General features: G+C 40.4%; 1 protein-coding gene across 7 annotated transcripts in view; it reads left to right on the top strand.

Moving 5' to 3' along the window:
- The window catches only part of tnrc6c2 (trinucleotide repeat containing adaptor 6C2), a 202,204-nt gene that overhangs the window by 161,881 nt on the left and 24,557 nt on the right, over positions 1-15,766 (top strand). For 5 of the 7 annotated variants that reach the window (XM_041784524.1, XM_041784523.1, XM_041784526.1 and 2 more), the window contains one exon: positions 6,246-6,668. The exons of 1 other annotated variant lie outside the window; for it this stretch is intronic. In XM_041784524.1, coding sequence (XP_041640458.1) covers positions 6,246-6,668 — 423 coding nt within the window. Of the gene's footprint in view, positions 1-6,245; positions 6,669-14,698; positions 14,744-15,766 lie in introns of all 7 variants that reach the window. One more of the 7 variants, XM_041784527.1, reaches the window with a different exon arrangement.

Genomic DNA, 15,766 nt, shown 5'->3' with positions numbered 1-15,766 from the left:
TCATAGAAGGCTGCATACTCCGAACTGCTGTTTGGTGCATAGGCACAAACAACAGTAAGAGTCTTACCCCCGGCCACTGTCAGTTGCAGGGAAGGGACCCTCTCATTCACTGGGGGGGGTCTCAACATATAGCGCGCCAGTAACCTTGCAAAACAGAAGGATACGCCCGCTTCCTTGTTCTCACTGGCATCCATCTTGCAAAGCTCCCGTCTAAACCGTTTGGGCTCAGTTAGAAAGTGACAGGACCAATCAGTGACGAGGGGCAGTACTTTCAGGCGAGGCGGAGTCAAGATGTAAGCAAGCGGGAACAAGAGACCGGTGCAATTATAACAGAAGAGCTTAGCCTGGATGCTTCTAAAGCGCCAGTTTTATCAGAACTTGACAACATTTCTTCATTTAGAGAAGAACAAAGAACAGCAGTGAGTTGTTTTCTTTTCAAAAACGACAAAAGTTGTCTACTGACATGTCTACAGTCGCCATGGTTCGCATTATTCCTTGGTAGCTGCGCACCTTGGTTGTGTCTATGTCACACGTTTGTTGCTCTGATTGGCCCGTAAAGATGTGACAGAACATTTATCCAATCACACTCCAAGTTTTTTTCAAATCCTCTGCCCTTTCCCAATCGTTAGTATTGAAGGTTTTCCAGATGGATGTGTGAAACAAATCCATGTGACGTGTCAGGTTAGTTTCTTAGTGTTTCCCCTTTACTCCAGGACTCTGGACCACTGACTAGGGTAGGGCACATTTTCTCAATTAATTCAGGCTTATAAAGGAAAAAAAATCGAAAAACTCAAATCTTGCTGCATATCCAAAGATTCTCAGGCATTTTCTGCAGTTGTAGTTGTAGTAAACTTGTTAAAGCCTTTCACCTAGACAGTGAATCAGCTGTCATTAGGGCCAAGACATTCAAAGAAGGTTCCACTTTGAGAGAGAAATCAGACTTTAGAAAAAGAAGCCTGGCATTGACATAGGCGGGGGTACTAATTAAAGAAAGAGGGTGTAGGAGGCGTGGTTTGGGAAGAGGTCACAGGAGGCAAAAGGAGGTGCTTTAGGCAACCGTCAGTAGCTATAGCAACAGCCTTTTATAGGAAGGGTGAGGGGTGAGAAATTTTGCTTTTTTGTGAGTGAGGATTTTTTTTAGTTTTTTACTACTTATAGTGACAGATGGGACCTTTCAGAGGGGACCTTTCAGAGACCCACCCACTTGACCTGATGGATGGTGTTAAAACACCAAAGTATCATTTTCTGAGCAATAATTTCAAATATTTAGAACAGTTGTCCAAATAAATTTTTAATTCCCTGTATAAAGAGCAGATTAGTGCCATCACTTCCTTTACAGTGCACTACTTCTTGCTCTATGGCACACAGATTTTTTGTGATTTTTTTTTCCCAGGTAAAAGAGAATGAAATAGTGATGTCAGTTTTGTTGAGTGTAGATCAAAAGCCTTGAACAGTGTAATGATTAACTACTCCAACGAAAGGAGAAGCAATTTAAGGTGATCTTGAAATGAGCAAGGAGCGAAATCTGCTTCTGCAGTAAAATTTGTGGAAGGAAAGTCGTGATATAGAAAAGGTCATGAACTCTGCCTTAACTCTTATTATTTCCATCATGAACACTCCATCTATCCAGTTCTGTCTCTCTGTTTAAATGTTTTTTCTCTACCTCTTGGGAAGTGCTGAAAAGTCCTTGTACTAAACTACACTTTGCCCCTAGGTAGCTGCATGCTTCTTTCATTTAGTGTGTTTTTATATGCTAAAAGAAAACATTGAAGCATACAGAAGTTGACCTACATAAACCCATTTGAAAAGCAGCATGTACAAAACACATGTACACCCACTTTTAAAAATGCTCTATTTTCCTTACCTTGCCCACCTCATAGCTCTCATTGGATTAAGAAATGCACCATTGTGTATAGCAGAGGCCTGGGTGTTGAGTCCGTCCCTCCCCCATCTATAAACATGACTGCATAATAAAGTGGCTCTGCAGACAATAGACAGAAGAGATGTGGGAACCTGCGCTGCCTGGTACAAGGCTCAGGGAACCAATCACTATTTCTCTACATTAACAGACTTTGCCTTTTTCGTGGATTTCCTGCTGTATATCTGATTCAGTTGTGGATTTCTTCTTCCCCATTCATGTATGCTCACTTGCTCTATTCTAAGCATTTGCTAGCTCTCTCACTCTCTCTCTCATTGTGTGTAATTAACCATTTAGTGTGAAGAAGGGCTGTAATTAAAAGTTTGGTGCAAGGGTGCAAAGCGTGCCTCAGCTCAAGGGTTTAATGGAATTTACAGTGCACTTGATACAAACATTCATTTAATTGGCTATCCTTTTCAGCCTCAATTACAGGCAGTAAGGTCACCGCCACATAATGTAACTCTCACTAGTGCTGCTTTTTCTGTAATATTTCCTTTAATGCCACTGCTCAGTATAGATATTAAAATCATTGCATTAATAGCTCTTTTATTTTACATCTTTTTGATTATTTGCATCATGTTTTAGTACCACTGCATTGTTCCTAATGTAGTTGTTTATCAGAGAGGGATGATAAACAAGTCAAATAGTAACTGTATGATCATTAAGAAATCCTTGTTAAAATCTCATTTTGTTCTAACAACACTAAGAGTGAGTAGATTTTATTGAGTATGATTCATTTCAGAAACTACCAATTAGACATCATAGACAAACACATCACCTGCTTAATAATCTGCTAAAATGTGTTTTCTGCAAAGCAGCTGCCCTCCAGTTAAGATTAGATGCAATAAGCCTGCATCATCATTAATTTACTGTGGAGTGCATTGCCTCTCGCTGGCAGTGAGTGTAACCAGCATGCTTTTAACTATCCTCATTTAATCTTTTACAGACATGCTCTCATCTTTGGGATTTCCCCACTTTCTTCCCCTTTGAGTCTTCTCTATAAAGCTTAGCCCTCCACCTCTCCAAAGTCTCTTACTCATTCACCACAGATTAAGAAAAGCTCTCTCTTCCCCCAAATAAAAGATGTGTCTAAGTAAAAGACACATCTGCTCACATCAGAGTGGAGTTCTCAAATGTACTAGTCTTTACACCTTTTGGCATTTTTGCCGTTTCATTTGTGTGGGTTTGTCTGTGTATACACACTCCTTTCCTCTCAGGACATAAATCCTCACTGTTAAACTTGTTAGATACAGATTACGCTGTAGATTATTACACATTTTTTAACTGGAGGATGAAGTGAAAGCACTTTGATAAAGTGACAAATTACTGAAGCTCTTCTGCAAGTACAGAATGATGTAATTGAGCAGGTATAAAAGAATGTGGTTTTAAATTTATCAGGATGAGATAATAAAGATATGTCATTGCTTTTATGTAAGAAATACAGCATGCGTTTTTCTGCAGCATAAGGCAGTTGCATCTTGGATACACCCCTAGTTACTACAGCAACACAAACACAGGCTGTACGAAGATGGGTGTGTATGAGGCACACTGAAGCTGAGGGACTTGTGTGTCGATCTTCTGGGCTCATCTGTTCCATCCTTTGCCAGACTGGCAGGAGAAATAAACAGTGAGCTGACTGAGTAACATCCATATGTGTCTTTTGATCTCATTTTTCTGGGAACTAAGATGTCCCAGAAACTCAGGAAGTTCTGACTTTCTGTGTGTGTGAATTGGGAAGAATTGGCAAACTGTACTGATAACACATGAAATAGGAATGACTTTGTGGAAGAAGCAAACTTCTGTGCTACTGTGTTGTCTGTCAGAATCACTAAAGCAAAGGAGTTTGAAATAGGAGGAAACTAAAAGCTCTTTCATTTGTAAAGCTCCTGGTAAATATTTTGTTCTTATTTATTTTATTACAACAAAGTGATTAATTAATACAGTCAACCTTTATATGTTTTGCTTTTGTTCAAGTCAAGATCTTTTTAGTAGGTCTTTCAACTACTAGAATGTGTTTTTATTCTGATAAGGTTTGCACCCAACTATCCACAATTTGCTTGCTGTTTGCATATCTTCATCAAACTACATGATTCTGAGTAATGACCTTTAGTTTCTGATTTCTTTTAAAGTTAAATGACTCCTTTTAGGTTCTGTGTTAACTGCCTATAGTGAGACCTAACACTGGGAGTAAGGTACAATAGAGAGGTGCCAAAAAAGGTGCTCTCACAAGAAAGATAAGTAGAAAATAATGTGAAAGAAAAAGAGGAGCAAACAGAGAGGTTTATTTAAGAGTTTGTCTGAGATTTCTTGGTAAGTGGCATCAAAGAAGAGAGAAAGAAGACGGAGTAGAAATGAGTCAAAAACTCAAGATGGACAAAGAAGGAGAATAACATGGTGAGTACAAGCTTAAGAGACAGACTGAGAGAGAGGGATGTGAGTAGAGCAGAGGGAGCAGTGGGGTTTTGGAGCAGCCCTCTGATGGGGAGGACAGAGAGGGAAGGGGGCAGGGCAGCATGTTTTCTCCATCCTGCCATCTGATTGGTCGGGGCATCGTCAGGCGGGCTGAGCTGAATTTAATCAGAAATGTGCGTCACCAGCTGCAGTTCAAAGACAACAACCAGCCAGATACTGCTGGAGGGGTCAGGCCCTTTTTCTCTCACTCCTCTCTGCATATTTCTAAAATTGAATTGGTCAAACAGGGTGAAAACATCTGTGAAAGTATCTTCTCACTTTTATTTATTGTTTCGATATAATAAAGTCAACCATTATATTTAGCCTTTAACAACTTGCACACATATAGTCCTCTCATGTAATTGTATTTTGTGTTTTCATTGATGCCAAGGCAGTTTTCTTCCATGTGACTGCTGTTTCTGTGTGTCAGCAGGTAGGCAGCCATCTGGATTAGTGTTGTGCTCACTGAGAGGGCCTCTGTTTTTAGCCCTGCTTTCAGACCAGCACTTGGCAGGCACAGTGAATACCTCTGTGCTCTGAATTTACTTTAACCTCCAGTGTGGCAGCCTTGGTCTGTGTGTTGGGGGGGGGGGGGGGGGTGTTGCTGCATGATTAATTGCCATCACTGCAGTGCAGGAAAAGTTCAGACTCTCCAGCTAGTCCCAGTGAAGTTTTAATCAACAAATTACTTCTGTGTCATCTGTTTCCCTCTATTCGAGGTGCTCATAACACTTTCTTAGTCATACACAACCTGTGACTTTCTCTTCCTATCTTTTCTCCCCTGAGTGAAGGCAGCCTCAGCTGTTGTGTAGAATGGGTATGTCTATCTAGGGACTAAAGACAAACATCGGTCTGTTATATGCATTTTCCCATGGAACAAGAGGCTATTATTTATGGCCACTCTTAAGCCATTAGCTATTGGCAGCCAGTATGGAAGCAGCTATTTTTGGCAGCAGGTAGAGTATGTTGCATAGTTTAGCTCCACAGCCATAAGGGCGTACAGCCACAGTCTCACACCAGAACTTTTCTGCCTTCTAAATAAGGATTATTTAGTGTTTTAGGTCATGGTTTTATAGTCTTGCAGCACCTTGGAGAGGAAACTAGCAAAGCCAATCTGTTAGGTCATTGGCTGACCAGGTCCTGCTAATAATAACACCTTTCAGGCTAACACTCAATTAGATGGCTGGCTGGTCAGTGCAACCATAGGGAAAGGGTCAGGCTGAGGCTGAAACAGCAGGGAAAGGTGTCTGTGTGTGTGAGTGTTTGTGTTTGTACGTGTGTGTGTATGTGTGTGTGTAATGAAGAGGAAAGGAGTTGTCTCCATGTGTTTGTGTGTGTCTGTGTTCAGTCAGCAGAAAAAATATGACCTTTTCAGAGAGTACGTCTGGGCCTGTAACATATGTTCAACAAAAGGTTGCATGAGGCAGTTAACTTAAAGGGATAGTACACAGTAACACACTGTGCAGACTAGCAGCTTGAATTATTAATACCTGCTGATGACTGTTTATATAGCGTAGTTTGCAAAATTAGATTTCTGGAGGGTGCATGATCATGGAACAACTTTGCAGCTCCTTCTCATTCATCCTGTTTTGATTTTCTTTCCTCAACTAGACTGTCCATCTCACACTATTTCAAGCCCTTTTAAGCGCTTTACCGAATCTGCAGTTATTGTAGGATTATTATCATATTAAACACTAAGTACAGAGGAAATTGATTAGATTGGCTATAGATACAGAAGCCTTGCTGTTAAGAGACTGACAGACATGCACATCTCAGTGTACGTTCTGTTGTATGAAGGCTAATAGAGCTTACTGAGATATTAATACCTTGCTCCCTGCGTGTCTTTCTGTCTGGGTGTGCCTGTGTGTCCATCCAGTGCCAGAGCCTGCTCCCACTAAGCCCAGTCTCGGCCCACCCCACCACCTTCACCCTGCCAGCCCTACGCTGCCCCTCTCCTCCTCCTCTTCCTCCTCCTCTTCTTCTTCTGGCAATGGCAAGCGTGCCTCCTCCAGTAGCCAGCACCCGACTCAGACTCCCCCTCAGCAGCAGTGCCAGTTGTCCTCTGCCAGTGCTCGTTACCCGCCCAGAGAGGTGCCCCCACGTTTCCGCCAGCAGGAGCACAAGCAGCTACTGAAGAGAGGCCAGCCACTGCCTGCAGGAGCCCTGTGCACTCTCACCCTCTCTTCCTCCTCCTCTTCCTCCTCCTCTTCTTCACCCTCATCATCTTACTCTTCTTCTACAACTACCAGCACCACTACCCCCAATTCTGCCACATCCACTGCGGGCATTCGCCACCAAGGTTTGTGTCATTACAGTGAAACGAAAAATCTTTTTGTGGTGGCTTGTGCAAATTGTTGTAATCTAAAACTTTTTTAATTTTGCATGTTGGCTGTATTTTGGCTGCATGTAGTGGCATTTTGCTTGAAAAGCTTGGTTAATCATCTTTTAATTTTAACCTGCTTCAACATGTTTAATAATTTCTTTGATATTGGCAAATATTCTGAGCCTACCCTAAAATGTTAAGCATTTTTAAAAGGTTTACTATAAGGGTCAACTGATAATGGTTTTACGTGGATGAAAACAATACCGATTATTAGTAGTGCATGTGACTGATAACTGATATTTGGAACCGTGCATTCGTTATGACAAACACAATGTACTTAATGTGGCAAAACTAAAACATGTTAAATGCATGTTAAATAATTAAGGAAAATAAACAATTGAGTGCTGGCTTTGTCAACATGAGAAACGGCACAGAGCAACACATTAGCAGGAAACGGGAAGTGATGCTGTACACTCCCTGTGTTAGTGACCCCAAAGCCTCAGTGTTGATTGACTGGTAGTTGTGTGCCATCAAGTCAGTTACAAAGTGTTGTGAGCAGGACATTAGGTGAGACTGTGGGGAGTTAAAACAACATCAGAGGGGAAGACACACCTTGAAGTGAAGCCAAATTAGCATACCTTTAGATTAATTATGTGGCTGATTATCTAGAGAATAAAATGGCAATAGCCATAGTCAGCTTAATGCCAAATATCAGCATCATTTATGAGCCAGACCAATAATTGGTCTACCCCTAGTTTATTGGGACTCCCTCAAAACACCATGTATATGAATATATTGTGAACAGATGACTGGAAACCCAAACTCTTCAAATGTGCTATAAATAACCAGAAGCAAACTTTAAAGCTTCACTTTAACTTGTCTACCTGTCATGTCTATGCTAGCTTTGGTTTTATTTATAGACTTTTATCATTATTGAATACTGCTCCAATAAATCTTGCATTTGTTTTCATTCAGCTGGATGATCGTGTCTTTAGTGTTATCAAGTTTACATTGAACTCTTGCTAATTTGCACCAGAAAATCTGCAATCATGCAGTCTTGCTGAAAGTGTGTAGTTTGCTATTTAGAACTTAACGATTTCACATTGGAACAGCACTAAGCACTCCCACCTTTAAAATGAGTGAACCTCAGACTCTGTGAGCTCAGGAGTATAGCGATTGGGATATTAACCAAACCTTTCTTACTTCATAACCTTGGAAATCATCAAATGTGTTTAGCTTAGGTAAAAAGAGCATTGTGAAGTTATTTAAGAGTCTAGATGCTCTTTCTCAGAGTGAAGGACACACACTCTCTCTGAGGCTGCTGTAGCCAGCGGTAGCTTTTTAATGAACTCACTGGTGGCCCCTAACACTGCTAATACAGAGGATGCCTTAAGGTGCTCATTGTGCAATGGCTTATGTGTGTTTGTATGCAAAAAATCAGTTGATAAAGGAGAGTCTTGAGTTATTCATATCACTGATTCATTTGTAATTTTTTGTTCGCAGCTGAAAGGCTCTTTTTAAGGCATTGTTGTATCCTCCCCACAGCATTGTACTCATCTCAAGGGTGATGCCTTTTTGCATGTTTAACAATCAAATTAATCTATTTAATATTTCAAACAGACAAAAGTTTCCACATCAGAACCTGTTTAAAACACTATTCTTTAATAAACATCATTTATGAGTTGCAAGATTGTCTCTGTAGCACCCCACACACTTTTTTTCAAATGTTCAAGTCTTAAATCAGCAGCCAGGATGAAAGTTTACTAGCATCTTTGTTGATTTTCTCTTTACTGTCACTTTTTCCACTTTCTCTTGTTTTGTCATTGCCCTTTTGTTGTTTGTCTGCCTTTCATTACTGACTCAACGTTTGCTAGGAGAGCGTCAGGCACTCAGTAAATAAATCTGCTGCAGCTGTGGTGTGTGGCTAGCTAGACAGCAAACTTAAGGCCTCTACATCACAGAGGTAACTGGCCCTTGTCCATGTGAAGTTAAAGTTATTTTATCAATCAGAACATCAGACAAAAGTAGGATATCAGTAGCCATAAACTAGGATCTTTCTGTCAGTTTTTTAAGAGCATCTTTGTGCCTGTTGCAGAGTTGTTCTTTTCAATAAGTATTACACAAAGAACAGGAATTTTGATTGTTTTATTTTACGTCTGCTGTATAAGATGCTATTTTCTACATTAGTTTGTCAGTGAGCAGCCTCTTCAGCTATGGGATGGGATCTAAATTTGGCTGCAGGCCTAACTCACTCATGAGAAGAAATGCCTCTAAGCCTTTAGATTTAAAAGAATATGTTTCTTCTTTTGGCTGGAGACATGATAAGCTCCTCGGGTTGAGTGTATTAACCTATAATGTCCTTATTATTGTCCTAGTGCTGCGTTGATTTTCATGTTTGGCCTTCTCATCGCCCTGGTTTTCCCAGGGGCCTCCCAGTACAACACAGCCTGTGGCAAAGTTAGCTGTTGGCTGGGATTCTATCCCATTCTCCTTTCATTCTTTCCCAAGGACTTCCCCTTCATAGCCCGTCCTTTCCTGGCTGCTCAGCCAATAGCCTCAAGCTACTAGCCCTGTAGTTGCAATGACTCTGGAATTCATAACGCAGAGAGTAGGCATTTTAAGTAGACTAACTCTGCCAAAGCCTCTGCTTTATTTATATAAAACCTCAATACTTTTTCTGTGTAAGACCTTGAGGAAAAACACATTATTTAATTTACTCAAAACCATAATACCCGACCCAGCTGTAGTGGTCGTGTTCATAGTAATGTGAACTGAATCGTGTCCCAACAGGACACCTCAGTTATGCATTACTTAAATTTTTGCCCAACTATTAATTTTCAGTTCAACCAAGTTTTACAGCCAACTCAACCGTGTAAAAACACTTAACATGGAATATTTTTTTTCCCAGCAGTAGAACCCTATAAACACCCTTTTAATTTTTCACAAATTGTGTTCTGTTTGAATGAGTGAATAAAATTTCCACTAATTAAACTGAAATAACCTTAAATGTATTTAATTCATTTGATTTAATGATATGCTGCAGTTTGGACAACCCTACCATAAACTAATGATGCTCAAGTTAACAGGAAAGTATTTCCAACATTCATTAAAAATTGTATGGGTTTGAGTGCTCTGGGTCCTGACTGATGTTTATAATTTGAATGCAGAAATCCTTCTGTTCTTTCAAGCACAGAATGATGGGAACTTAATAAGAAGGTAACATTTGGGTAAATGATACAGAGTCAACCTGTTACTTGAACTTGTCTTTACCCTCATAATACATAACAGTCCATGCAGTGTGATGCTGCATTGTTCGGCTCCTTTCTGTACCGGTCTTCTCCTCATCTCTTGCTCCATACACTTCTGTTTGTCTGCCTGTCTTAGATCGGACCTGCATGTTTAATGCTAACGCGTATTTGCTAAGTGATTGTTCCACACATTAATGCCCCACGGAATATTTTTGCCAGACATACGTCCTTCTTTCTCACAAAAACAGAATTTCAGTCAGTGAAGTCAATTTCCGTGCAATTCTGTGAACATGGAAATCATAGGGCCCTACTCACACTATGCGCATCCAAGTAGAATACTTAAAAGCTTTCTCTAAACTTGAGTCTCTACAACTTTGCTCAAGCAGTATTTTATTTTTCCTGCCAGAAAGTAAAGTTGCAGCATTTTCTTCCTCAGGGTAACTACAAGTGAGGTATGAACTCTGTTTTGAGGACACATTCCTGACCCTACTGGTGAGGCAATGGTGGCCCAGAGGGATGTGATGATGTGATTGTTCCTTCCGTTAGATATTGAAGTACTTTGGTGCACATGCAAACACATGCACATAGATGTGCTCTGCAGCAGTAAGAAACACATGAGCCTGACCTAGTTGTGTCCTCTCAGATCTGTGTCTGCCTTACAGGCCAGCTGGCTCAGAGTTAAAGGGGAAAACACACACAAGCACGGACACATACACAAACATTGTAGTTTATAAGCCAGCAGTGGGTAGATGTCCCCAGGAGGTTAAATGCAAGTGACATACTTTTTTGGTTACTTTACACACATGTGGCTAAGAAATTTCACTTTGATTTCATATTAAATTTGTTCTAGTGTACCGTTTAACATTCCAGTAGGCCATCTACACACACCACCCCGAAGTCTGGAAGGCAACCCCCTCTTATTTCAAGTGCATTCACACCACTCCCACATAGCCTTTGCTCTCCAGATCCCATCTAATTGTCACCAAGGCCAGACAGAGACCTCCTGTCCCTTACTCCCTCCCTTTGTGTCACCTCCGTCTCTCCAGCTGACTGGGGACCATTAAGTAGTCCAGAGCAGCCAGCAGCCGTCCAGACAAGCTCTCCTCAGTAGCAGGTGCTGGAGTGGGGGTCTCTTAAGACTGTGGGAACTGCCACCCAACAGCTGTTTGCTAGACACCCAGACAGAGCCAGAAGGCACTCTGCTGGGTGCTGCTGAAACACTTGGCCTTTTCATTTAAGTCCTTTTTGATATAAAGGTAATGCAGTTGGATTTTGAAGTATGTCTTACTTGTTTTAAATCTTTGTGTAGATGGCAAATAGGGTGTGATTGTCCGCTCAGTGAGTCAAAAATGTGTCTAAATATGGAGTTGTTTTAAGTTTTCCTCATTTAAAACGACACATTCCTTATATAATATCTTTTGAAATCTTCAGACATAGCATGAGATGATCTTAAACAAGATATAAAAATAACTACCCCATAAATCACAATTTGTATTTTTTAAAACCTCATATAATCACAACACTGCTTGGTCTTAATGAAGCCAGGGAGGTGTAGATTGCCCCATGTGCTCAGGCTGTGACACACTCACATACACAGAAGTGAGAGAACCCCCTAGTGGCTTCATTAATCCAGCCTCTGTCAGGGAAACCGGAGAAGTCACCATGGCCTTGCTCTCCTATTTTCTCTCCCCTCTCAGCAGAGGTAAACAGACGTAAATTATGAGCTTTTTAAACCCTCCTGCGACCATTACCTCAGTCTTTCTTTTCCTCACCGCTCCTGGAAAAAACATGTACATGCCTTCTTTGATCCAAGTAGGCATAAAGCACCCCTCAAAGTGAGATGGAGAAGGTCTATTTGGGTACAAAAGACTACTAAATGCCCCCTCCTGCTCTGGTTCTGGTGCTGTGTCACTCCACAGTGTGCTCTGAGAAAAATACAATCTTAGTATTTAGCTCACTGTCAAACCAAAGAATTTTGTTATTTCCATGCCATCTCTCTTGGTTTGCTGATGCTTTCTCTGTCACGGCCCCTGTTTCTTTTCCCTTGACACTGTGATTGCCATCCCCTCCCCCTAGTCTCTTCTCTACATCCATCCCTCTCTCTTTCTGTCACCCTGCCTTTGATTTTGTTCATAGGGGAGGGGAGGCATTTAATTCTTGGCTACCTGCCCATTTCTGTGATGGCAGCTTGTCTCATTATCAGAAGCTCATCTTGTGTTTTTCTCTGCTTCAACTCTAGCAAGCTAGAATCACAGCTTCACAGTGTTGTTGTTGTTTAATGTCATTTTTCAACACAAGTTGCTGGTATGCTTATTAAAAGGCCCCTTTTTTCTCTCCTGTACTCCAATCTCGGTTAAGAGAGCTGGACAGCATCTTCTCTCATGGACCTGAACATAAATTCAAACAGGAAGCCCTGCTCCTTGGAGGAGAGAGCAGCCAAAGAGGGGCCCCGTGTTTTTTATTTTTTGACCCTTTTCATCCACAGAGTTATCAGAGCCTGCTCTCTTAATTGCTACCTGAATGAAAGCAGCACCACATTACTGACACATGATTGCAAAAGGTGGATGGAAATAATTGTCCCATTTTCTTTGTTTTTCATATTCGGCTTGCCCCCCCTTTCTGTTGGAATGTCTGGGGTGGATTAAAAGGGGGAACAATGGAGAGATGCTGAGGTGTAAGAATAGTACAAGGCTGTTTTGCATTAGTACACACCTGCACACACATTCATATTTATAAAGGGGGAAAATGGCATCATCAGGACCTATAGCGTATAATCCAATCTTGTCTAATATTGACTTGATTACATAATAGTCATTTTGTGGAGTTCACAATAGTCATTTTTTGTTGATGTGGAACATACTTTTGCTATCAACCGTGCATGTGGGGGACACAAATGACCCCTAAGTCTGATACATAACTCAGTTCTGTGGTAGCAGTATGGTATCAGTTCTGCAAAGATTGTGCTATTAGATTTGGTCACTTTCCACAGAAATTTTGAAACTATATATGTGCAGTTTTCCATCATTGCACAGTTATTTGTAAGCACTCTGGTATTCTACCACTGTGTCTATCCTCACAGACTCCATCCCTACCACTGGTATTTTTTTCCATTATAAAACAGGGGAAATTATTGTTTGAGATTTGGTATGTGATGTGTTTTATGTCTGGAGAGCTGGGAAGGCAATAATTACATATACTCAGAGTAATGCAATTGATTAGCTTTTTGGGGGTATTTTAGAAATCAGTAATTTTACTTACTTAAGACAGTTTTAATCAAAGTAACTGTACTTTTACTTGAGTAAGATACTCTTGTATTTTTTCCACCTCTGTTGACCACACAGTAGCCCATAGGAAGTAGGGATGCACAACATTATCAGCATTATATCGGTATTGGCAGGTATTAACTTAAAAGTGAATTAACAGTATTAGCAGGTATGAACATTTTTGCCAACTTTGACAACTGGTATTTTGGCTTTAAAATCTGACTATATCAGCTGTAGGTATTGTCTTTACAGACAAGTAAGTTTGGGTTTTAGGCTGCATCAGCAGGCCTACTTTAGCTGAAGTTTTTACTTTATCCACCATCATTCCTTCCACTTTAAAAGTGTGTTTTAAGAACTGAAATCTTTCCGTTTCTTTATCCTAAAACTTGAAATTGTGTGTTTTAAGGACTGAAATTCCAGGTCTGAACTTCATTTAAATATTGATATTGATATTAGCATCGGCTAAAAATAATCAGTGAATATCTGATATTGTATATCTGCAAAAATCCTATATCATGCATCCCTGATAGTGAGTGACTGATTCCACATCACACTCCAAAATAGCTGTGGTATCTTATTTTGCCATAGAGGTGTGACTTTACCTGAAACACCTGGTGGCGACCTGTGTTTGGAAGTTATTTCCAATTAGGAAAGACCATATTCTTCTGTACAACTACTACTCAGTATCTACTCAGTACTTAAACTGAACTTGAGTAAATTTATAGACCTTTACTTTTACCTGAGTAGATTTTAACCAGAGTAACTGTACTTTTACTTAAGTACAATATTCATGTACTTTTTTCACCCCTGCATGTCTGTGATTGTAGTGATTTAAAGTTGGAAGCTTTGTAGTCTTTGATTAAACTAGTAGTTATCCTATACCAATGCTTAGTAAGAACAATATGGGTAAACTGTATAAAGACAGAAGGAGAGAAAAATACTCTTGAAGGTTGAGAGGTTTAATAAAACATTACAAGGCTGACGCCACTGAGATTCTTGGCCAAATGTCTGATAAAATGGCACTCTGCTAAAAAGCTAGCATTGATGATGCTGGGACAAAACAGAAAAATAGTTCTGTCAGTGTCTTATACTGATGCCTTCCTGCTTCTTTTTAATTCAAACTCAAACTTTCCTCTGGAAACTGGTTGTGTTACATCTGTTGTAAGCAGTCACTTCACTGTGATGTGTTTTTGTTCATTCCACTGATCGCAAGCACAGTTTCAGCTTGTGTGTGTGTTTGTGTGTATACCATCAGTCTGACGACCCTGTGCGATAAGGGTGCCTGGGGAGTTGAGATAAGTGTGTTCAGGCAAAATTGCATTAGCAGCCACTCTGTTATGTTGCGCAGTATCTTAAAGCCACATATCAGCTAGTATTTGTCCGTATGTGTGTTTTATCTCTTCACACTTCAAACAAATGGACTTTTTTCTCATCTTACTGGATTGTTTGCCCACTGGATCTTTATCATAAAATTGATAACTTGTTGCTTTTATAGAAATTGCCAACAATCTGATGGAAACCAATGACAGAGTAATAGAAGGTAAGGTAGCCCTAAACCAGACAGATATTTTAGAAAGTCTTAAAGTTAGAGGTTTGTGAGCCACACTTTTTGAAGCAACTGAGTAGGTTAGCCAGATGCTTTATTTTTTCCTAATGCTTGTTGAAAATGTTTTTCTTGTGCTCACCTGGCAAAGCTCTTTGTTTATATTAATACGCTAGGTAATTTCTAAAGCTTAATTCACATGCATATTTTCATAGATATCATGTGTGCAATGGAGCATGTACTATAGAGCTCAACCTGCATGAATTTTCTTGCCCTACTTCAACATCCAATTTAACTAAATATTGGAAAGCATCCACAGCCACATATCTAACTTTGGTGTACACATTTAGCCATTTTATTATGGCTATTTATTTTTCCTTTCTCCTCCAAGAGTTTCTGAATTTATTTCCTACTTCATTCCCTCTCCCCGCCGTAGAGATTACTTGCAGCTCTCATTGGTTTTTAGCCCATCACATGAGGCTGGTCTAGTGGTCAGGATGTTTGCATGCTAGATCAATATCCTCCCTGTTTTCACCCACTAGCATTAATAAGATTATTGATTAGCTGCCTCCCACTGATTGATTACCCCTTTACAGCATCAAATCAGTCTATTATTAGTTCCCCCTCTGAAGGGATGCTTTGCAACTAATGAAATTGCTTATGTGTAAAGTGCATACCATGTTAAATAGAGAGTTGCTGGGAATACTCTGCCTTTAGTAACGCAATGCTGAATGTGTATATCATGCTCTAGGGCTTGTGAATAAAAGGACAAGGGCGACCAGATTTTTATAAAAAACTGGATCTGGAAGTATACACATGCAAGCTCACAGGGTATATGCCGGTATGGAGAGGTCAGCACACACACAATCCCACAAGCCTGGAGGAAGTGTTTTGTGGTTTCTTAGTGCAGAGCAGTTGGAGGAGGAGTAGGCCCGGTGGAGCGTAGGGAGTGATGGATGAGAAGGCGTCCTGGTTTCATTCCAATAAATGAGCGTCGTTCCACTTGGGCTTCCCTTCACA

Source organism: Cheilinus undulatus, linkage group 4, assembly GCF_018320785.1.
Source record: "Cheilinus undulatus linkage group 4, ASM1832078v1, whole genome shotgun sequence".
Lineage (NCBI taxonomy): Eukaryota > Metazoa > Chordata > Actinopteri > Labriformes > Labridae > Cheilinus > Cheilinus undulatus.
Note: the sequence above shows the minus strand (reverse complement) of the source record. Positions and strands in the feature narration are given on the sequence as shown.